This window comes from Camelus bactrianus, chromosome 3, assembly GCF_048773025.1.
Source record: "Camelus bactrianus isolate YW-2024 breed Bactrian camel chromosome 3, ASM4877302v1, whole genome shotgun sequence".
Lineage (NCBI taxonomy): Eukaryota > Metazoa > Chordata > Mammalia > Artiodactyla > Camelidae > Camelus > Camelus bactrianus.
The window spans coordinates 65150449-65175911 of record NC_133541.1 but is presented as its reverse complement, the minus strand read 5'-3'; the positions used below and the strand labels follow the sequence as shown (position 1 = coordinate 65175911).

The window sequence follows — 25463 nt, the reverse complement described above, 5'->3', positions numbered from 1 at the left end:
TAAAACATCTATATCTTAATTAACAGTCCTATGACTAAATTGAAACTTTAATGATCTTAAAAATCTCCAAACAATATCGTGGTTTTATACAATAATATTAGCTGATTGGGGGAGAAATTGAAACAATCCCAATGAAGTTGTAGTTGTATGTAGTCTGTGAAATCAACTATTAAAAAAGCCAACGATGTGTAGCAATGTAGCATATTTAAAATAAGATAATTGAGTCTATGCTAATATTGACTTAGTATTACTGCTCCCAGTTTTAAAATCATCTTATATTTGGTTTGGCAGAAAAGAATTAAACTTTAAACCTGACATAGGATTCTACAGTTGTAGCTTTGAAAAAAGATGTGTTTTTTTTTTTTTAAGGATGAGTTTTTAAGCTTTATTTTTCATAGCTCTTATATTTTTATACATAATATAATACATATTTTATGTATGACCTTACAAGATTTTACAAGACAAAATTGGGACACCCACAGTACAGAATTGAATAGAAAAGACAAGGTATCAATAGCTTCAAAAATTTTGTTGCACATGCTTGTCAGTGGTAATTGTTTAGCCCTCTCCTTTTTCTCATGGTTAGATTATTTCATCAGTTATAACATAATATAAATGCCGAAAGTTTCCTTAATTATAACCATAGAAATATTTGCCTTGCTAGAATTAAGTCAGACAGGAAAAAACATGTTTTAAAAACTTAAAAAGAGGTTTAATAGCTCAATAAGCTGTGTTTTAAACATTGGAATTTGTTTCCTGGTACTAGTCCTTAATAGAGAGAAAATTTTATGGTAGTTGAAAAATGAAAGAAATTTCAGGATTAAAGAATTGCTTGCGTACATTATAGTAAGAGATTGGTTTATTTGGTTTTATGATTTGTGTGCCTTCCTGAAAAAGAGAGATGAAAAAATCCAAGATGCACAGGTAGACATTTTGTGCTCCTGATAATAAAGATGGAAATTTGTAGACTGTTTACTTCTTATTAATTGCTTATTCTTTTCTAAGTTCAAACAAGTAAAAAATACTCATTAAACTGCAATTGTAGAGGAATGAAAATCCAAGAAAATGTGATTAGAATTATAAACTTCAATTTCAAAGAAGTTATATTTTCAAAATATGTATTATAAATATTAATGTGGCTTGAAAGTGTACTTATTATTTGATAGTTTATTTCGATCACTTTTGGGGTTCTGGGAGATCTGAAGTACTTTTTTTTTTTCATTTAAGCCTTATGGTTTTAATGTTACAATTATGTCTTTTTGATCTTATAATCTATGCTTATTTACACACACAATACAGGCAAATAATTTTAAATCAGTTTGTGTCGGAAAAATTAAAACTATAATCTTTTATAAAGAAATATTTTCGTGAACATGAAACTATATTAAATCACTTACTATGAGATTTTAAGAACGTTTTTATGAACGGAAGTGGTTTCTAAGATTAAATTATGCTGCCTTTTGTGCTTTCAAAACAGGAAGGATATGGAGTAATAGTACTGAATCCCAATGAAAACTATATTGAAGTAGAAAAGCCGAGGATACATGTACAGTCATCTTCTGAAAGTGCAGATGAACCAGCAGAAAAGAGGGAAAGAAAAGATAAAGTCTCTAAAGAAACAAAGAAGCGACGTGATTTCTATGAGAAGTATCGTAACCCCCAAAGAGAAAAAGAAATGATGCAGTTGTACATCCGAGTAAGTAATACATAAGATCATTACTTTATTTCATTATTCCCTTTACTTTATGATTTATTTTCTATAAATTATTTTGTTTAATTTTTTAAAATGAACCGTTAATTTTTAAATTTTTAATGATTTATTTACCAAGGGTGTTATTTGAATGAAATGTTTTGTTTTTTATGCCGTTACAAAATGCATCATTCTTATTTCAATGTGATATTTTATTTAAGTCTCAAAAGCAATTAATAATACACTGTACAAAACATCAGTCTTCATCTTGGGTGGTGATAGTTTTAATGTATTGTTTTCCTACGAGCAACCATCCATCCACAGTGTCTCAGCTCATCTTCTGAAGGCTGATGGAGAGAGGAAGAGTAATTAATATCTTACTAAATATTTAAGCGAGAATAGTTTAGGGATAGTGTAATGAGGGAACTCTGTCCTTTGCTCTTTTCTTAACCAGTGAACCTTTGCACTTTGTAATGCTAGCAGCATGGGATCGTTATAGCAGTGCTGCCCAAGGAGTTCTAATTCTGTAGGGGGCACAAACAATTTTACTTGCCCTTTGACACATTCTGCTTGATATACACACTGTGTGTTGTGTATATGAGATGGATTCAAGCAATTTTCAAAGCCCTTATTATTGATGCCAGAAATATAGTTTAATAGTAAAGCACGTCAGAAATGCTATTGGGTAAGTAAAACAGTAAATTGATTATGTTCTTCAAAAGTGAGCAATTCAGAACATTTAAATATAGACAGATTAACAATTTACAAGTTATACTGTAAGATAGTATTAAAGTTTTAGTTATTCAACTAGAGCTATTTTACATTTACTTTAAAAGCTCTTTAATAAATTATTTCATACCACTTCTGAGGTGAAATATATAACCTTCTAAGTTACTTTCCTTAATTTACTCATCACTATACTTTTGTAAACTGTACTCCAAACATTCATTTGATTATAGATCAGTCTGTTGAGTGAATTATGATGGTTAAGCAGCATATAAATTCTCAACATCCAGAAAATTGTATCTGGACCAAGAATACCTAAAGCATGTCATAAAATGAGTCAAGCAAAAGTTAGATTATAATATTGAAATTTCTAAATAGCGTCTCATTATTAAACATATTGTTTGAAAAACAAAAACAGTGATTAGATTTGGAATCCATAAGTAGCTTGCTCTTCTGTGTAGTTCTGTTACCGCCTTTCTTCCCCATGACTGCATCAGGGTCATGATGTCACCTTCTTCTCTATCGGTTGTCCTGAGCGTCCTCATTAATATGATCCAGTCTGTCAACCAGGGTCTTAAGACAGAGTAAAAAAAATTACCCCTGATATCTAGATTCCAAAATGAATTGTATAAGTTTTTGAAATATACAAATCATTGAGTATTCACTTGCTTATGTAAAGTGCAAACAAAAAGTGATTTTGTGTATTAAGTTTTTCATTTCGTCTTAAACAGTTTCTTTTATTTGCCTATGATATGTTCAGAGTAAGCGTCTATTTCTGACATCTGTTTTGTAAGTTTTATTTTATTTCTTCTTTTCTATTTTCTCTTTATCATGTCACCATTGCTTTGATCTTCTTTTGTTCTCTTGTATGTGTTCATTTTCTTTATTCTGTTTTCACATCTGTTTTGTTTATGCCTGCATCTATTTTTTTCTTACACCAAGGGGGGAAAATCTTTTTATGTTGCTTCATTAAGATCTCCTCTTTCTTTCTTGTCTCATTTTACTCATTAGTCAAGGTTTTCATTGAAAATACTAAAAGATAAAAATAAACTCATGTAGATAACACAGCTTTATACATGATAGTTTTAGTTATGAAGTGGTTGTTTTTCTTAATAAACAGCCTTTCTCTTAAAATCATCCAGAATTGTGCAAAATAGCAGACTTAAGCTGATACTCTTTGAACATACTTCTAGATACTAAGGCATGATCCTGTAGTGGGAAAGAGAAGAATGGCTGATTTGTGTAAGGTACCTTCATTCTTAGGCAATTTTGATCCACTCAGGAAGTGACTCCTAGTACCCCCTTTTCCTCTGCGTGTCTCCAAATAACAAGTGTTTGTAATTTTCAGACACAGAGCATGTATGTGATGGGGATAGGTTAACTTTTATTTGTATAAATTACATTTTGAAATCAATCATCTATTAATTGGAACAACCCCATGAAGTAAGTAGATCAAATAATTTCATCCTTAATTTTATAGTTAAGGAAACTGATGCACAGATGTACATTTTTGTCTAGGATTGTGTAACTAGTAAATAGTGGAAGTAAGTGTTAAAACCAAGACTTCTGATTACTGTAGATTCTTGCTCTCTTTCCTCTTTACCACATTGTTCTAACTGGTTGAAAATAAAATATGTATCTGAAATATGAATATTAAACCAATTATAATAAAAGCATGATATGATATAGTAAACTGCATTTTATGATTATATAGATTTTGACCAGTTATCATTTAATAGATACTTTTAAATGTCTATAAACAATTTAGATATAGTATATTTATGCTATATAAATAAATTAATAACATAAAATACTATACAAATATATTCTCTTTTAATAGGATCAATAATATTGATCCAGTTTTATAGATGAGGAGACTGAGAGTCAAAACTTCGTAAACTTCCCAAGATCACGTAGCTCTTAATGTAAGGTCCCTGGGGTAGTGACTTAGTCTATTTTGCTCATTGCTGTAACCTAGAGCCTAGAACAGAGGCATCATAATAAATATTTGTAGAACAGAGCCTTCACAATAAATTTTTATTTGATAAATAAGATGGTAGAGCCAGGATTAAAACCCCAAACTACTTCTGCTTTTTCTAATATGTCTTGTTATTATTAAAGTATTCTACTTGATTTTTGATGAGGAAACATTCACACAAACCAAAACAAAGAAAAATTACATTATCAGTCCCCGACCCAATCCAGTAACTAAGACATTTAGAGAATTAACAACCAGTTTGCCAAGATTTCTTTTATACCTTGATTGATCTAGACATTTGCATCTGAATATATAAAAGTGAGATATCCTATTTTCGTTTTTAGCTATATCATCATGGTGCTAAAATTATGGATGAACATGGAAATATTTCATGCTGACCTATTAGTATTTCTGTTTTACACACTTGCTTATAAGAGTACAACCAGGCTCTTGCTGTACTTGCTCTACCCCGTATGCACTTTGTGCTTTATGGGGTCTGTAACTTTACTTTCTTTTCTCTACCTTAATCCAAATTCTATCCATGTTGTAGTGCCTAGCTGAAATCTCCTTCATCCACTCACATCATAATCAGTGACCTCTCCTTATTAAGATTCTTGAAAGTTGTTATGATTAGTTAGCTTACATGGAATTTATCAATTGCATTTTGAGATAGCTCTTGTATTTTGTCTCATAATATTATTACCAATTTATCTTTCAGACCTTTCCACTGTATCCCCACAATCCTTTAGATCTTTGAGATGCTTTATAGATTTTGGAATTGCACGTCAATCCTTAAGAATAAATAGATATGATCCCGTTTTTATAATAGTACAGTGCATACTGTGAGAGATTCAGGAACTGATACTAAACCCACTCACTAGGATCCAATCCCCTGGAAGGAGACCAAAGCAAAAAGACTATGTCTTAGTCTAGAGATAACTTAGATGTGACCTGCAGCATAGAAGTGAGGGTTATTCTGGTATCAAACTGGAGCATAAGAAGACAAGTGTTCAGACTAAAAAAGATCAGTTAAAGGAACTTTACAGTAAATACATAGTAAGTAGGTGGAATATAGGCAAAAGTGACTTGATGCTGATCTAAGTTATATTGGGTTGGAACTGCTTGAATTACTCTTCCCTAAGAGACTTAGTTGTGGGCTGTAGTGATAGGAAGTAAAGAAGAGGGATTAGACCCAGAACATTAAGATAAATATATATATACTAGAAGTGGAGGGGAAAAGGAACTCACATGGCCCCAGAAGGAAATATCCAAATGTGGAAGAGACATTTAGAGAACAGGAACCTTGGCAAAGCCTGGCATCACACACTAATGATACTCAAGTGTTTATGGATTGATTGCTTGTTGACATCCATCAAAAAACTTATTCCTTAATCGTGAGATACTTGGTGTCTAGTTTTCTGACTGATTTTTTTCAGCGTTCCTGTGAATCTTTGCAATTGTTCAGAAACAGCCAACTCTGATAAACTGAGGCTTTCCTTTAGAAAATATGTTTTGGATATTCTGACTTGGGCTATGGCCAAAATATTGGTGAAGGCTGATAAATATCCTTTCTTCTCCTCTGTACCTCTTCTTCTATGTACTAATGCCACTGGAGTCGTTTCTGTCTAGTGATTTAACAACCAGATTCAATCTGTTTATATTGAAATCAATGACTGTTTAACCTCTGAAACCATTTTACTTTCCTACAATATTCAAGTATCTGAATTTTCTTTTTCTGGCATCCAGTAAATAGCCAAAATCTCCCTTGAATTTTTTGCAAATATCTAGTATACACCAGCAGAAGCAAAGTAGAATCCAGGCCTAGAACTTTAAGATTAGCAAAGTATAATTTTATTTTATTTACTAAATGAGTATAAATAGATATGACTAACTATTGGATTATGTAGCACATTTCTGATGCATTAGGAGCAGAGCTTGAGAGATCAAAGTACTTACTCTTTCATGTGACAACTTTCCTTAACTATGAAATAATGTACTTCCTGGCATATATTATGGCTTATTAAGGGGATTGATTTGGTCTAGGCAATAAACATCATGTCAGACATGCCTGGCAGGAAAACCTGCTTAATATGTTTTGTAATAAGATGGAATTTTTTGTTCTCAAAAACATCTGCCAACTGAATTCAAGAGTGAAGACAGAAAATGTCATCAATTTAGTGGTAATCCTATAAATTTAGTTTCTTTTTGAGCAACACATATCAAGACACACAAAATTCCCAGTGTTAATCACCACTGGTTATAATACTTTGTAAAATGATGAAACAAAAACATTTTATTTTTATATAATGTGTTAATTAATTCATAATGAATTTTAATATTTCAACTGATAAAATTTTAACAAGCATCTTGCCAACAGATCATTTTTTAAAGCATCTGTTTTTTAATGTGTTGGGTTGAGAACTGAGTCAAATGGCTAAATATGTACATATATTCTTTTTAAAAACATATTTCAACCCCCATAATTATAGATACACTATTTTTTCCCCTTAGACCACCAGGGGCTGCTGCTGTTCATACTGAATTTTGCTTCCCTCAGAAACTGAATACCCCAATCACACTACATTTTTTTTCTGTCTTCCTTTTTTTTCCCCTTAGTCCAAAACCTTTTAAAATATAACTGGAAATAAAAATGAATATACTTAGCTAGTACCTTAATAATCAACACAAGAATGTATTATTTTAAACATTTTCTGCATTCTAAGACATCTACATTTTTCCAAATAAACTTAAAACCTGTAGTCATTAAATGCAGATTGTGATAATAACTATTTTTATTTCCTGTTTTTAGTGTCTGAATAACATTCAGAATCATGCCCAAAGAGAGATAATATGGAGATGAGATTCAAAGTGCAGAGTCTGATGGACCTGAACTTGAATCTTAGCTCTTCCACTTAACATAGGGTCACCTGAAATACATTAACTTCCTTATGCCTCAGTTTTGTGTGAAAAATGGAATGATAATAATATATGTAAAGGGAACATAGTATCTGGCACACAGTCTTGGAACTTCCAGGCCAATAAAAAAACACCTTGTCTCCTCTCAAGTTCAGAATCAATTGAGAAAGAATTCAATTCTCAAGGTCCTTTTGCAACTTTCTGTACCTTGTATGAGAAATAATACCGCTGCCCTACTCTCTTGGGTTTGGAACCCAATGAGCAGTACAGCATAGGAATCAGACAAGAGGTAAAAACATCAGCTTTGCTAATTGATATAGTTCACCTGGAAAATGTGGCTTAGGTCTGTGGCTAAACTTAGACTTCTCAGTATATTTCCCCCTGAAAGGAGTTTTCACCCTTCCTCAAAACATTCACTTTGTTTTTAACGTGGTAGAAAGTAAGCTGGAATGCATCCTTCCTGCAGGTAGACCACTATTATTTCTACTTGTATTTTCTAATGCAATAAAGCAATATTAAGATATAATCATTTAATATTCACTAAAGCATACCTTAGTCTTTTCATTTGAAGATTTTCATTTAAAAGGGAAACTGTGATCAAACCTAGTTACAGAGAAAGTAGCCATAATATTGTTTAATTTTAAAGCGTTGAAAGGCCATACATAGTTCTCTTTCAGATCATCAGAAATTAATGTTTGTATTTTCATGTTTCATGTTACCAAAGCCTAGTAAACACAGTAGATTTTAATAAATATTTGATGAATGCGTATTTGAATAAATGCTTGCTTACATGAACCTACAAAGAAAACAGACAGACCTTTCACTATATAAATCTACTCTTTGATATTGACTAGCATGAAGTTGAAAGAACTGAGACTATGTATATTATGTCTGAAGAATGCTAACACTCAGAAAATTAGTACATTGTTCTTTAAATTCAACTACCAGCCATTATTAAGTGTACCAAGCGTTCTTTGGATGTGGTAAAAACAAGTCAAAATGAATTAGAAATAAGGAAGATAATTAGACCTTTAGATTTAGAACAGAAATTATAGTAAGGACCAAAGCTCTGCATTTAGGGATTTTGATTGGCCTTTGGAGAGTGTTAGTGAGAGGATTCTGCCCTAAATATACTATAGTGGAAAGAATAAGAACTTCAGAATCAAAGAGATGCATGCTGCAACCTTAATTCTGTCACTTACAAGCTGTGACTTCAGGCAGGTCACAGCTCCTCTCTGTGTTTCAGTTTTTTCATCTGTAAAATAGGGATAATCATAGCTATTTGGCTGTTGTATGGAATAAATGAGATAAATTAATGTGTATGAAAACAGCCAGTGGGATACCTGCTATTCAGTATATCCCCTTTTCTTTCTCTTCCCTCCCTACCCTCTTTCCTTAGGAAATATGGGGAGAATTATGGCCAAATGTCATCTTTTCCAATTGGTTTATAATCAGTGCTGCTTAAACCTTTTGATTTCAGGAACTCCTTTACAAATGCTTAAACATTATTAAGGTCACTAAAGGGTTTTTGTTTATAGGGGTTATATCTGCTGTTATTTACCATAAAAAATTAAACCTGAGAAATTTTTAACAATTTATTTTAAAGTAATAATAACAGACCCATTATATGATAACATAGATAGTATCTTTTTATGAGAAATGATTAAATTTTCCAAAACAAACAACACATAGTGAGATGTCTGGCACTTAAAAAAAAGTCTCTCTAATGTCTGGCTTAATAAAAGACAGCTGAATTTCTCCATGTATCTTGCGATATGTTGTCTTTATTGACATTTATGAAGAAAATTTGGCTTCACACAGATATGCAATTGTAAAAGGAAGGAGTATTTTAAAAGCTTTTTCAGATAATTATATTTATTCTTCTTTGATGCTACAACAACAATCAGCAAGATCAGTTGCAGTGTGAATCTAAAACACATTAATGACCATTTCATACTCTGTTTTATGAAAATCTGTTGGTCAGTCTTGTACTTTGAATAGATCTCTTACCTATGAATAATTTTATGATATCACATATTGGTCATTTGGAAAAAATTGTTTGAGTTATGCAGATCTTCCAAATGTTGACATATTTTACTATGTAGTTAAAAAGAATTCCTGTCTATTACTATACTACCAATCACATTCATAATGCTTTTAAGAATTGAAAAACCATCAAAGTTATCAGGGAAGATACAAGTTTCCCAAAATTCTAATTTTAGCATGAAAGCTCAGTTTTTATCATTAGCAGCAAATACTGTCAGCTGTTTTCTTTAAACTCAGGCTTTCTTCACTTTCAAGAAAACGGCTTCCAAATACCCAAATCTGAATCGTAGTTTGCTTCTGTCTTACAAGTGAAAATGGTGTTCCATTAAAAAAGTGGCTACTTTAGCTCACAACTCAATCAGCTGCACAACTAGTTTTCATCCAGACAACCATCTCAACATAGTTTGGTTTGCTGGTGCTTTATGCTTACCTTCTCGTTCATCACTCAGAATATTAACCAGACATATGCTCAGGGGTTGAGATGTAATAAAAGTAATTTTTTAATGCTTTATCAACATTTTTAAAGCAAACTTTTTTTTTCCTGTGAGTGTGTGGCAGTAAATAATACAATGACTGCTACAGAGTTTAGTATCACTGCTGTGATCTGTGCTAAGTCACAGCAGTTTTATTCTCCACTGCTTTTCAATTATTAATGCAAATAGCAACACAAATAAGTGAAAAAGACAAATAATGTCTTAGTTTTATTATGTACCCACCCTGAAAGGGTCCCTGGAACTGTCACAGGTTTGCAGACCACATTTCTAGAACTGCTGGTCTACATCTCTTTTCTGGAGTTGAACATAGAAGCAATGAAAGAAAGCAGCTTAGACTAGAATAAGAACCATTTTTCAGTTGATGTATTAGGCAGTATGAAACTAGAACAAGATAAGCAGCTGTGTAAGCCAAAATAGAAAACAGATGAGGACTGGTTTTTTAAGGCATTTGGTACTATCCAGTTTGAACTCTTCTCAGCTGGATTCAGCGAGCACTTTGTGTAGAGTGCTTCACGTGTTCTCCATCCCGTGCCAACCTCCCTTCATTGAAACTAAGATGTCAAGTCCACAGTGACCAGGCCAGTGGAATTTGAGGCTTTAGAATGTGTTTTTTACTGCTCTTCCCCAACAATGAAAGGCCCTGAAGAATCACACGCCCGTTTTGGGTTTTAGCAACTACAAATTTCATTCCCTCCTCTTCCCTAAAATGTGTGGCTTCTTGCTTCCCAGGAGAGCTCAGATTTTATCCCTCCTATCCAGCTGGGATCTAATTTATCACCATATTCTACTCATTCTTTACTGGTACTATCTTTCTGTTACTGGTACTGTCCTCCTGTTTTCTGTTTACCTTAACTTTACATTAGACAGATTCTGGAGTAGTTAAGAACTGGGTGCTGGTGTCTGGCAACATGTGTACAGGGTTTTGCACAGAATATTCACTCAGTAAATATTAGATAGAATCATTGTAATATTCTCGATATACAATCCAGTTGCTTCTGTCATTGACTCTCTCTCCATTTCTGAAGCCATTGTCTCCGTAATTCTCCAAATTGGGTTCCTCTTGTTTTTTGTCTAAGATAGCATTTGAGAGTAACTGTCTAAAATACAGTTGGATTCACCATGCTTATTTTTGGTTTTGATCATGACTGACTGATCACGTTCACAACTTCTATCCCCTTCTTGGGAAGAGGGGGCAATTTAAGACCCTATGTCTCCAACTCCTTCCCTGCTAGCTAGGGCCCTTGTGCATCTATTTGTTTAGTTAGAAGTATTTATCATTGTTTGTTTGTTCATGTAGTCCTCATTAATTGTCTCATGTATTACCCTGACTTTACAAATATGTAAAGTGAGACTCAGAGACCTAGACTTACTCATGGTTATATACCTAGTTGGAGTAACTAAACCAAGGTTTGAGCCCGAGTCTATCTGACTGCAAAGCCTATGTTTTCCCCACGATACTACATTGCCAATAGTGAACATTTCCTACAAATGGTTCTCCTCTAAGGTTTCTCTGTGTGTATGTGAAAAATATGAGTGAAGGGAGAAATGGGTCTTGCTAGGAATGCAAGGCAGTTGCTGGGATATGAGGTAATATTTCCCACAAGCAACAATTTATTCAAAGACCGTTGTTAGAGGATTGAAATGAGTAGATAATATTGGGGGTAGAATTTTCAACTCACATTGTCGCCTGAAGAGGAAGACACCCTCACCCATTATTTTTGCCTAAATCTAAAAGTGTCCATCTGCAGTGTGTGAGCTGCTTGACAGCAAAGGAGTTTGGAGTTAATTGCAGGTGAGGGTAAGGGAAAGCCTGGATCAGCTTGTATAGTTGACTCAAAAGTGCTTTGTTTACTACAGGTGATCTTTTTCTTACCCCTCCCCTGATTTCAGCTTATCTTTAGGTAAGTTTGCCTGTTCAAAGCCAAGCAGCATGTAGCAACCCTCCTCCTCTCCCACCATCCCGCTTCGGTGTTTTAACATGTGCACACGCTGGCTTTGCCAGTGGATCTCAGCACTTCTGTATGCATCTCTCGTGTGTAACATAGCTGGGCAATGTAGCGTGTTTACTGAGTAACTTGAATACATCCATTATAGACTCCTCTCATTTTCAATTTGAATTACATATGTGAATTTGTAAACTATGAAATTGTATGTTTAGATTTACTTGTTGGAGCATGGGATTACTGCTTAAAATGTCCTATGTATCAATTTTATTTCATATTTATATAATATTGACTTTATTCTTAACGTTATTTTTTACTAATTTAATACTAAAGGAATAAAACATTGATTTTTTTCCTTGAAAAATAATAGATTATAAGTTTAATTAGCCACTTTTTTAAGGAACCCATGAAAACAAAAGATAAAATTAGCCTTGAATATTAATCTTAATGGTCCTATACTAAGACTTCCCTAATTTCTGTTTGTCTTAAAAATGATTCTTATACCTGAATTTGTTTTCCTAAAAGCTTTAGTTTAGCTTACTGAATGTCCAATTTGGTGTTTCTCTGTGAAATTTCAGAAAAATTCTTTTTTCCACAGGAGGTGATTAGAAGAAACATTACAGGACTTTTATCATTCAGGGTATTTTTATATTTTATTCTAAAATAATTTGACATTTTTTAACAGTCACTGTTTTTCCTTTAGAAAATCTTTTAAACATTCTGGGCCAAAGTTTCATGTTTCTGCTAGAGTGATAATAATACTAGTAATTTCCAAAGCTACATAATGGTTTATGTTTTTTTAAAAAAACTTTGAACCGTTATATAAAAGTTTAACATTAGAATTAGGGTTTCACACTGCTAGATTAAGTAAATATGGTACCGAAACTAAAATCTGTTTTAGTCACATTATTGAGAAGAACAACTTGGGGTTTTTGCAGTGTTACTGTTCTAAATTTTTGACAGTGAGTCATATTCTTTCCATATTAAAAGAAGTTTGTGCAAGCCATTTAGCCTACATTTGTTTACTGTTTTATATAAAGAATACATTTAGGAAGAACATTACTTTATATGACAAGGATTCTACCAGGTAATATTGCCAAAAGATAATATTTGAAACTTGATAGGTAGTTTTTAGAGACATACCAAGTTAATTATTTCTAAATGTAGATGTGAAAAATCGAGATTAAGAGAAATTATGTATTTTGCTCTAGATTATGCTATTTTTTTTCCCCTTAGGGCCTATATTATTAATGACAAAGCTGGTACTAGAACCTTGATTTTCCATTTGCCCTTCTAGTTATTGAAATTTTCTTCTTAGAACCAGGTTTTTTCCCTTCCATTCATATTTGGAAGTGGGTTCCTGGACTTTGTCTCAGTAGCTGATGGGGTTGAAGGGGTGGGGGGAGAAAAAAGGATGTGTGTGTGTTTAGATGGTTAGGCAGGGGAAGGCATAGGTGATCTTTAAGTAATTTAGATTTAAACCTGAAAGTTAGTTGAAAACAGTATTCTTAGAATAATTGATTTTAAGATCTATGAGGAAGAATATAAATTTGAAAATAGATGTGATTTATGGTGTTAACTATACTTCATTCACTCCTAATGTTCTTTGTTTCAATTTCACACAGGAGAGTGAAAAAAATTCCCTCAGAATTCTTGTGCAGACTGCATATATAAAAATGCCATAAAAGAAGGGCTATTATTTGTGCATATATAGCTCAGTCAGTTGAAGATTGCTCAGATTATCATCTTTTTTCATTGATTTTAAAACCTTTTATCACATTTTAACATCTCTGAATTTGGGATGCATCTTAAAAATTAATGGCATACCATAGATTATTTGGTGGCTTTTTTTTCTCTTAATGGTACATAAAACAGTGGTACCTTTTAGAATTTATGGTGTCTTAGATGGATGAAATATGGTATGAGACAGGGCTGCCTCGTTGCACAACTCTAAGGAGACATAATTATTATCTCGCACCCCCTAGAGTTGTGCAATGTGTATACTGTGGGTCCGTATGGGATAGCCCTAGTAGAGGTGATGTGGAGGTTTATTGTTTTCCTTACATTTTACTCCATATTTGACTTCACAAATTTAATGAACACTACCTGCCTACTCTGGCAAGTGGTGACCCCTCAACAAATACTTATTTACCTACACGTCATTGTAGTCAGTTGTGTTCTTTTATTTGCCAAAGCAGATAGAGAGCAGGTTTGAATTCCCTCCAGTGCTAGATGTTATGTTATTGAGAAGACATTGATCTCTAGATGCTAAACCTAGATGGTAAATCTAGGAAGTAATGACCAAATGATTGGATTAAATAGAGGTGTTTAGCCCCTAAGTGTCCTAATTGTTTGCATAATGCCTTTTACTTTTAAATTTTCTTTTGGCACTTTCAAGATAACTGAAATAACTAATAGTATGATGAAAGTACAATATCAGTTAAAGGTTGCATTCTGTTAGCACACCTTCAAGTGTCCCAAGTGGTAGATGTTAAAGATAAAAAGATGGGAGGAGAATGGAACATATAATTTCTACTCAAGACATATGAAATTAGCCAGGACAACATATCAGGATGTCAGATGTATCTTGAAACTGAAGGAAATCTGTCCTGTTGAGTGGCACCGCTGGGAATGGATCTCTTCACATTTCAATTCAGTTGAGCACAATTTATAAAACATCATACTTGCTCTAGCCCTTTGTGAGATATAGCGGTGGAAAAGCCAGAATCCCTAGTCTCCAGAGGCTCACTCCCAACTAGTGGGGAGGCTGAAATATTCTATAAGCAACTTTGATATTGGGTAGATTGTGGTAAATATTTTGAAGCAGTTTGTACAATGCATTATAGGAGTACAAGAAGGGGAAAATTTATTTTTCAATGGGCAATCTAAGTTCTTTTACAACTATTAATACATTCTTGGTAATAAAATTCAGGTATTTGAAGATTCAATTATATACCACATTGAATTTTAAAGTTTGAAAACTGTAATATACATTTTCTTTATTAAATCTAACTTATTATTGCAATGAGAACCTCAATTTTATGCAAATTGTTTATATAAATTATTTTACATAATGTTATAAACATGATTTGTTCATTAAATATTATAAACCACTTCAAAATTTGGGCACTTTAAAGGAATTATTTTGGTAGATGTTTCTCATCCATTCTGATAACTATAATATTTCAGTTTTCAATAGTACAGTGATATTTATTCTTGATGCTAAAATGGTTTTACACCTACTTTTAGCTTAGATGAAACTAATTAAACATATAAGGAGAATTTCAAAACTGCCAGAACCATTTAATGTCCCTTAACTAATCTTTCCTTCTTTTGCTTTCCCTTCCTCCATGAAATCATCTGTGGTATATTCACTTTATAATTGTGGTATATTCATTCCTTATTTAGGAGAAATAATGCAATTTAATGATAACCTGCCTAACCTTTTAATAAAGACTTATACGTCATAAAACACTGACATTTGCATTTTATTCTTTAGGAGATATAATGTGAAATTGATGAAAAGTAGTTTTCATTTTTTTTCTATTTACTTTTTCACATTTTCTTAATTGCTAATGAAATTATTGATGTTTGTTAGTTCCTTCTTATGTGGGTTTAAATGGTTATTTTTGGAAAAACATCTAACCAAGCAACTTTCTTCAAAAGGATTAAAATGATGAACAAATCATGAAGATGTGAGTCTTTGAAGGTCCTTCTTTATTGCAAATTTTTGTTATCTTTGGAACATCTCACATAAGGTAGCTTAAGTAGGAGAGTTTCTGAGGAGCTTCCATTCTAATTCTAAAATAACTGTGTTCATCTCCATTCATACACATGCCTTCATTCTTTACACTCGTCCTCCATCATGACCCCAACTTTAGTTTTCACTAGAAAAGCTTTCATATAAGTTATTCCCTATGGAGGACTATTTTAAGCTTCATTAGGATAAAGATTCTGAGTTAATCTCTTTTCTACCCTGTAACATCTAACAAGTTGCTTTGGACGTACATAATACTCAAGAAGGTTGTTGGATGAATAAATGGACTAAATGACTTATACTTTAAGATTTGGCTTTACTTAGACAATGGCCATGGGAGAACTGTCCTCTCCTTAGCTCTCTGATCTCATTTCCTTCACTTATTCCAGTCTAGCCAGGCATGTTCCTGCCTTTCAGTCTTTGCATTGGCTATTCCTCTGCCTACAGTATTCTGCTCCCAGCACTATGTGTGGCTAACTTCCTGAACTCCTTGACATATTTTCTCTAGTATCATCTCAATAGAGGTATACCTTGACCCCCCCCAATTAAAATTACAGCCGTGCTTACCCCTCCCCTCATTCCACATACCCAGCCCTCCTTTTTCTTTAACACTTACTCCTTTCTTACCTATCATAGAATTTAATTATCCATTAAATTTTCTTTATTGTCTGTCTCTCCTGTTAGAACGTAAGCTCTGAGAGGGCTGGTACCTTTGTTTTGTCTTTGATGTGCCCCAAGTGCTTAGCACAGCCTGGTACAGAGTAGGCATTGAGTAAATATTTGGTGATTGAATCTATAGGCTGAAATGGATTGTTTCATTTGGACTGTTATATACTGGTAGAGATTATCTTATCAATAATTCATTGTATATGATACCCTGTTTTGAGAACTTACTGTGTACTAAGTACTTTGTACATGTATCTTATTTTATCCTCAGTTAGCTGACTTTTCACTATATTAGGAATTACTTGCTAATGTTCTTCTGTCTTGCACTTAATGAAGTACTCACCCTATCTTATTCATCTTTGTATCCACAGTGTCAGGCACATGATGGTCACCCAAATAGTAGTTAAATGAAGGCATGAGTGATAAATCTTTTACTCTGACAAGAATGGAAAACTGACATTCTTACAGAGAAGCCTATGTGACCCTAGAGACCAGATTAGAGAAAATAAATATTTCTTATAAGACTATGAAAAACAAACTAAAAATATTTAAACATTTTAAAGAATATTTTAAATATTTTATAATGTATTTAAATAACAAAGGATGTTACATTACCATGGTATTAAATCTTATTAATAGTTTAAGTAGCAATAGCAACCATTGAGTTAAAAGTATGCAGCCAATGGCTGCCTGTTGACCTGAAATATTTCAAAAATTTTGAAAGATTAGTAATAGAAAATGCTGTATTTAAAGATCTAAGCATGGTTCCTCTCTTTGTTGAGTAGTTTTCTGATTTACTGCCCTGTGTAGTTCAGGGCAGTCATGAAACCACAGTCATCCTATAATTTGAGCCACTGCAATGATCCATCTAGTCCAATTAGTTATGCTGGGCTCTATTCCCACCGCCCATTCTGTGGAATTTTTGTCCCTGCTGGGCTTCCCTTGGCTTCATGCCCACATTCACCTTGCCCTATGGAAGGAGAATGGTTTGCCTGTCTTTTGATCAGCAGCTTCCCAAGATCCTACCTTCTCCAGAGCTAAAGGCTCTGCAGCAGGGGGCGTCTCCTCTCTCACTGGTCAGAGGTGGGAGATCTTCTGAGCTTATCACTGCAGGCCCTTACTTCTGGGGGACAAATCAAAGCAGTTACACTGCAATATCCTACATTAATGTAAATCTTAAAATTAGGCCAGAAAGATTACCCAGTTAGCTTATCATGGTCATTTTTACACATTTGGAATAAAATACTTTTTTCATAATGTCAATTGAACACATAAAAGTGGAACATTATGGAGAAGTAGCTAATATTATTGGACATTTGACTAGGCTCTGTTCAAATTCTAATGCATTCTTAACTGAGTATTTGTCCTATATCTATTAATACCTAACTTTAATGTTCCCCCCTTTATAAAACTCTTCCTGACCCTCCCACCCTTCCCCTCTCCCTCTTCCCCTGAACCAGTACAAAAACAAACATGTGTACACTAACACACGCAAAAGTAATCATAACCTTCTTTTTCCCACCTTGTAAATTACATTTAGTGTAATTTTTAGCACTTTTCCAAATTAAGGAAATAATTGAGGTTATATATGTGCTCTCCAAAGTAGACATCTAATTAGTTAATAGAAGGGCTTATGGTTAATTTCTGCATAAAAGTCTCTTTAGCAAGGTTGTCTTTTATAGATTTATCATCTGCTTTACACTAGAGCCTCTGGTTCATTTTTGTGCTTAAGGGAGTGAATTCAGATTGTGGTATATTGCGCAGATTGCCCAGATCAAGCTGCTTAAGACTTTTTTATTGTTGGCATTATTATGCTGTGAAAATACTGTTACTGTTTCAATCATCAGACTAACCATTGCCACTGAGACCTGATATAACTTCTGTTCTTATTAACAAAGACAGTGCAGACAGTAACTCCAACACTTGAAGCATTTGAATGGATTTCTGTTTGTAAATATGCTCTGGCAAAAATCCCATTGAATGTATTTCATTATATGGCAAATTTTTAAATTAGAGAGGTAATAGATTATAACATTTAATTTTAAGATTAAGAATATTGGTAAGGTTGCATTTAGTTAGCTTGTCTTTCAAATGCTCTAATATGCATTAGCTCCAAGTTCTGTCACCTCTGAATAGAATGTATGTGAGCAAAAGAGTGTATCTTTCTAAATGAGAAAAATTTTATAACTGTATTATAAATCCAATGATTTGAGTCCTGTCTATAATTTGTGTTTCGTGTTGCCTTATGTGCATTAGTAGATTAAATAGATGTAAATGTGGCTGGGTTTGATTGGGAATATGGGAATAGAGTTAGAAGAGGCTGAGATCAACTATATGACTAAATATAGCATCAGCACTAAACTACAGCCTCTGAGCAGATAGGTGTATTTTGTATTTCATTGCCAAAAACAATCCACATCAAACTCAACCAGCTATCCTTGATAAGGTTATGGTTCAATTGTTAGCATGCTAACCAAATGATTTTTCTGAGAAGTTTAAAAAAAACAAAAGTATCTCCACCAATAAGTTCTTACATAGTTCATCAAATATTTATTGAACAACACTATGCTACCCATTTGGAATATGAAGATCAGTAAGACATGACTCTTAACTGTAGGAACTCAGTAATAACCGTGTGGACACAGTGATAGAGGAATGCACTAGATTCCAGATAGGACTTGGGTTGGGGACACAGGTGGGACATAATCCAGTCACAGGGTGAGAGTGAAAGATCTGGGGGAAGTTTCCTGGTGAGGTGATACCTGAAATGTATCTTAAGTTCTCAGAACCAAAGGAGGATAGAAGAAGTTGAGGGAAGGAAGCAGAGGGGAAAGGGAGGAAGGTGTTCACAGCAGAAGAAATTATGTAAGCAGAGGCACAGAAGCAAGAAAGGGTATGTGTGTTCAAGGAAAAATGGTTTGACTAGGAAGTTTAACCCTAGAAATAAAATCATTAATTTATAAAAAATAATACCTAAAGAATATTTTGATTTTCAAATCAGATACAGAGTTTTGTTTAGTTGCTTATTATATATCTCGAACCAGAAATGGAGTTTAGCCATTTATTGTCTTCATTTTAAGATAAAAATTATAAAATCCTTTTCTAGTTGGATTCACAATATGTGACTAAGAAAATAAGAGTGAATATGTAGCATAGTGTCTGGTACTTCTCAGGCACTATGCTAAATATTCATTTATATTTTCACCTTGTCTTTTTATGGTTTTATTTGTTTGACTATTTTAAATGTTTATTATGAAATATACAACAAATATGTGAAGTTTAAAAATAATAAAATGAACACCAGAGTACCTACTCAATTTAAGAAAAAGAAGCTTACCATGACCTTAGAAGATGCTTATGTGCCTCCTCCAGTCACATCCCTGTCTCTCCCCCTCAGGTGTATAAATTTTGTGTTAATGTTCCTGTGCTTTCCATTATAAGTTATAAATATATATTCTTCCTAAATAATATATTTATTATTATTGTTTGGTTTTGTCTTCCACTTATATCACATTTATTTGCTATCTGGAATTTGCTTTTTTTTTGCACATCAGTTTATATGTTTAATAATAATTCATTCTCCTGTATTTACTTATCTCATTTACTGTTGATGAACATTGCTGGTGTGTTTTCTAGTTCTTGCTATTTTAAGCTTCTAATGAACATTCTCTTATTCTTCCTGGTGCTTGTATGTAAGAATGTCTCTACATTCTTTACTTAAGAGAAGAATTACTGGGTTAACAAATTATTTCTAAAAGTAGTTATGTGAATTATTTTGATGAGCCATATGGCTATTCCTGTTTCACATCATTCTCAGAATTTATATTATCTGACTTTTAAATTTTTGCCAATCTGAAGACTATTACATGGTATCTCATTGTGGTTTTAATTCACACTACCCTTATTATTAATGAGGTTGTATATCTTTTCATTTTTAATTGGCCATCTAGGTTTCCTCATTTGTGAATATCCTGCTTATGCCCATTTTGTTAATGTTTCTTTATCTTTTCTTATTTATTTGTAGATGTTATTTACATGTTACAAACCACCCCTCCACTCTCTGATTTGTCTTTTCACTCATTCAATATCTTTTCAAAACATTCTTGATTTTACTATATTAAAATGTACCAGTTTTTTTCTGTATGGTTTACCCTTTAATGTCTTGTTTGAAAAGTCCTTACCTGTATATTTTCTTTCATGTGCTTTAGAATCTTTCCTTCTACATGTAAGTTTATATTGTCAGGAGCTGATTTTTATGTTTGGAGTGAAATGAATCCACTTCATTTTTTTCCATTTTGATACTTCTTCTGACCCTCCTTATTCAAGAGACAAACCTTTCTTGAGTGATATTTGTCTTATCCAGTAGAAATTTATTTTTATGTTTATCATGTGGACAGAGCTCACTTAAACTTTTTCCAAATAGTTAATCAGTTGTCCAAACTTTATTTTAAAAGTAATCTATTCTTTTCCCACTGATTTGAAGTGCCACCTTTAACATAGTTTGAATTCTTACATTCTTGCCTTTGTTTCTGGGTATTCTTTTCCTTTCAAAGTTCTGTCTCTACTTGCCACTGCCATTCTAATGTAATTTCTGAGATTTTATTGTTTATTTAGTATCTGGCAGTGCCTCAACATAGGAGTAGTCCTCATTTTATCCTTCTGTCCTCACCCTACCCCACTCAGCAAGTTAAGGGTAGAAATTTAGATCTATCACTGCCACCACCACAGTCAGTCTCATCTCCTCTTACATTTCCTTCCCCCATCTCTATCTTTATTAAAATAATATTAGATTACAGAGATTATAATTTTTACATTGTAATGTATCTTTCCCTAGAATAATTCTGTTACATGTGCAAGCAGGCATAGAGTTTAATCATTTGGTTTTATAATATATCCATTTGACTATTTCCGTTCTCACTGTCACTCTTTTCATGCCATCATTTTCCAGCACATATGTGCTTAATTTTACTTCCTAGGCAATTGAAATAGATGTTGGATTTTAGAAGTAGTCAAAGCATCAGTTTAGAAATAGTGTTAAGATGACCTGTGGGCAAGATACGCTGATTGATGAGGTGAGGGTTAAAGAAGAAGTAGAAACATAAGAGGTTTCCCAGGACCTGTCTACTCCTTTGGGTTCTAATAAGAATCAAGAGGTGAAGTAGCTGAAGTCCCTTTAAAGATTTGTAAAACGCATGTAATGTAAGGTGTGTTCATGGTCATACCTTTATGAGAACTGAACTTTCAACTAATGAAATTACTACAGTGACCAGAACAAGGCATTTTATACCTCTGTGGCTTGGTTTTTTCCCCTGTAAAATGGGTAGGTATGCAAATAAGTGGGGGGCATAATTTCTCAACTTTTATGATTCCATGAAATAATGAAATATTTCTTATTAAAATAATCATTTTGTTTTCTTCTTCCATCCTTAAAATGAGCTACTTTACTAAGAGGTTCGAGTGGTTTCAATAAGGGGAAAAGAATACAGGTTACATTTTATCAGTCAGTTGTATTCTGTCTACAACATTCTGAAATATAAAAATGCTTAACTCAGATCATCTTAAAAATGAGTGAATTCTCATTTGCCTTTAGTGTTAATCTTTCAGTGATATAAAATATACTCTTGGAGGTAAAAAAGAAACCTCAAGAACTAAATGTCCTTCTCACACCATACACAAAAATAAACTCAAAATGAATTAAAGATTTAAATATAAGACAACACACAATAAGTCTCCTAGAAGAAAACATAGGCAAAACATTCTCTGACATATCTTAGCTATGTTCCCCTAGGATAGTCTACCCAGGTAATAGAAATAAGATCAAAAATTAACAAAGGGGACCTAATTAAACTTATAAGCTTTTGCACAGCGTAGGAAACCATAAGCAAAAAAAAAAAAAAAAAAAAGACAACCTACAGAATGGGAGAAAATATTTGCAAATGAAAGGACTGACAAAGGCTTAATTTCCAGAATATATAAACAGCTCATACAACTTAATAACAAAAAACAACCCAATCCAAAAATGGGTAGAAGACCTAAATAAGCACTTCTCCAGTGAAGACATACAAATGGCCAATAGGCACATGAGAAAATGCTCAATATCACTAATTATCAGAGAAATGCAACTCAAAACTACAGTGAGGTATCACCTCACACCAGTCAGGGTGGCCATCATTCAAAAGTCCATGAACGATAAATGCTGGAGAGGATGTGGAGAAAAGGGAACCCTCCTACACCACTGGTGGGAATGTGGTTTGGTGCAGCCATAATGGAAAACAGTATGGAGATGCCTCAAAAAACTAAAGATAGACTTACCACATGATCCAGCAATCCAACTCCAAGGCATGTATCTAGAGGGAACTCTTAATTCGAAAAGATACATACACCCCAATGTTCCTAGCAGCACTATATACAATAGCCAAGGCATGGAAACAACCTAAATGTCCATAGACAGATGACTGGATAAAGAAGTTGTGGTATATTTATATAATGGAATGCTACTCAGCCATAAAAATAATAAAATAATGCCATTTGCAGCAACATGGATGGAACTAGAGATTGTCATTCTAAGTGAAGTAAGCCAGAAAGAGAAAGAAAAATACCATATGATATCACTCATGTGGAATCTTAAAAAAAAAAAAAAAAAAAGACACTATGAACTCATCTACAAAACAGAAACCGTCTCACAGACATAGTAAACGATCTTACAGTTAATGGGGAAAGGGAGTAGGAAGGGATAAATTTGGAGTTTGAGATTTGCAAATGTTAGCCACTATTTATAAAAACAGATTTAAAAAACAAGTTTCTTCTGTATAGCACAGGGAACTATATTCAATATCTTGTAATAACTTTTAATGAAAAAATATGAAAATGAATATATATATGTATATGCATGACTTGACATTGTGCTGTACACCAGAAATTGACACATTGTAACTGACTCTACTTCAATTTAAAAAAAAGTTTTTTAAAGAACTAAGCGTCCTTAATATTTAACCACAAACACAATATGTGCTGATTTAATTTAGAAAATGTGTTGTAAACATTGGAGATAAAAATTATTTAAATGGAAATTTTCTTACCTCTGTGCACATATCTAGAGGGAAGATTTTATCCAATTAATTAGTTAAGTTAGTGTATAGTTCTGGAAAAAAAAAGTTTACATTGACTCCAAATGTTACCCATATATGGTATTAATTTTGCCCATTCAGCTATATAGTACACTTGCAAGTAATCATAATTAGATATTATTGCAAAAAGAGCCTAAATTTAAATTTATAGACCATAGTTGTCACAGGGTTAGTGGTGAATCCCAGAAAGATAATAAAAGGAAGAGGCAAAGCATGTAAGTTCCTTTAATGTAGGTAAAGAATGTGAAAACTTACCTGCTGACAGTAAATTCCAGACAGCAGAGGACTCAGTGACCTGCCCTAAGCTGGAGGAGCACGCTTCCCTCGTCCGCAAGTGTCCACAGGCCCTCATCACAGTGAGGAGCCCTTCACGTATTTGAGAGGGTCATTTACTCCCCACCTCACACATGCTTACATTACCTACCCACATCTTTCTCAGTGTATTTATATGGCCCTTCTCAACTACTCTGGAAGCTCTGGTTATAAGTCCTCCTGCTCTCCAGATACAAATCCCACAAACAATTCTGGCCTTTTCAGTGTATACTGTGACCTGAAAGAACTGAGATCATACCCATGTTTCAAGCCTAAGGTCGCTTTTTAAAACTAGAAAGAGTTGGTTGTTCTTAGATTTATACATATGCACATGCATATGGTGTATTAATAAGTGATTTTATAAAGAATTGAGGTTTAAACAGAGCACATGTGTATGTGTGTGTGTACATGTATAAAAAGTACTGTAGGGTTAACTCAAGATTATGGAATCAGAAGTCAAAGAAACCACATGTTGTGTGTTGAGCAAGTGACTTAAACTCAGAGTATCAGTTGCCTTATCTGTGAAAAAGGACGTAATAGTAGCTACTGCCCAGAGTATCCGATGATTAAATAAATTAGAGCATATTAGGCATTTAGTACAATACCTGTTTCAGGGTAATCACTTGAAAAATGTTAGCTGTTTTTAATTACTGTTTTCATGGGTTTAGTATTTGTTGAAAATGTCATGCCTTTTCATTTTCCGTGTCCTTTTGAGCTGGCTGAGTTTTAACCTAATGTCTTTTTCATCTTCTATGAAGTTCTCTTAAATTTTAAAACAGCAAAAGAATGTAGCAGACTTATAGCAGTAGGAAAAAAATCAAATATAAAATTATCTTAACCTTTTGGACAAAAATTTGCCCATGACATTCACTCTTCAGAATACTATCTGACCTATTACTGGATTTACCAAAATATTATAATCCTCAGTAAGGACTTTTTTTCTGTTCTATTCAAATATAGATTTCTAAAGAATATTAGGTGATACAGAATTATTAGTAGTAACTAATTTTATAAAGTTCTGGAGGTTTAAACAGAGCATATCTATCAAATAGAAGATATATATCATATTTTTAAATAATATATATTATTACTAAAATTTAGCTGTAAAAATTATTTAACATTTCCTTATAGCATTCTATTTCTAGGTATTTACCTTTGATACAATATGATAGTGATCCCATAATCTCATGTTTATGAACTCAATAGAAAATTTATTTCTTGTTACATTCTCTGTTTTTGTGTTAGGAGTAATTTTGTTTTGAATTTAATTTCTAAGTTACACATTCCTTTGTTTCATAACCTCTGCTTTTCAAAGTATCTGTGGAAATTTTTTTTCAATTATTTGTTGGTGTCTCATTCCAATACCCCCAAGGTTTAGCCTGTGCTTTTTGAGTTAAGATGTGCTCCCAATCTTCCAGTTAGGTCAACCACAAAAATTAAGATATGATAGAAGGTCAGTGGAAGAAATTCATATCAAAACAACTACTCAAGATGTCATTATGACAGCCTGCTGTAACAAATGTGCTCCTGTTTTAACTTATGACAATTAATTGCTAAAAGTAATTTAATCTGACAGAGGCAGGGTGTTGAAAGGCTCCTGGAGGTGTCATAAAAGCGACCTTTCTGCCCATATGCTGCCAAAAGCCATTTTTAACAAGGAGCTAAGGAAACAGTGCAACTTCTTTTGTACTTTGTTAATTAGTTATTGATTTGAAACAATGCACTTCCAAATACTGTTCGAGGAGTTAGATGCCAGCAAGGTCATTGTGTGACAGTCTAGTCCTGACGATCTTTATAGCCTTTGAGGA

General features: G+C 33.2%; 1 protein-coding gene across 6 annotated transcripts in view; it reads left to right on the top strand.

Moving 5' to 3' along the window:
- The window catches only part of ARB2A (ARB2 cotranscriptional regulator A), a 362742-nt gene that overhangs the window by 151467 nt on the left and 185812 nt on the right, over nt 1-25463 (top strand). For all 6 annotated transcript variants that reach the window (XM_045512561.2, XM_045512560.2, XM_010949571.3 and 3 more), the window contains one exon: nt 1478-1696. In XM_045512561.2, the coding sequence (XP_045368517.1) occupies nt 1478-1696 (219 nt within the window). The remainder of the gene's footprint in view (nt 1-1477; nt 1697-25463) is intronic.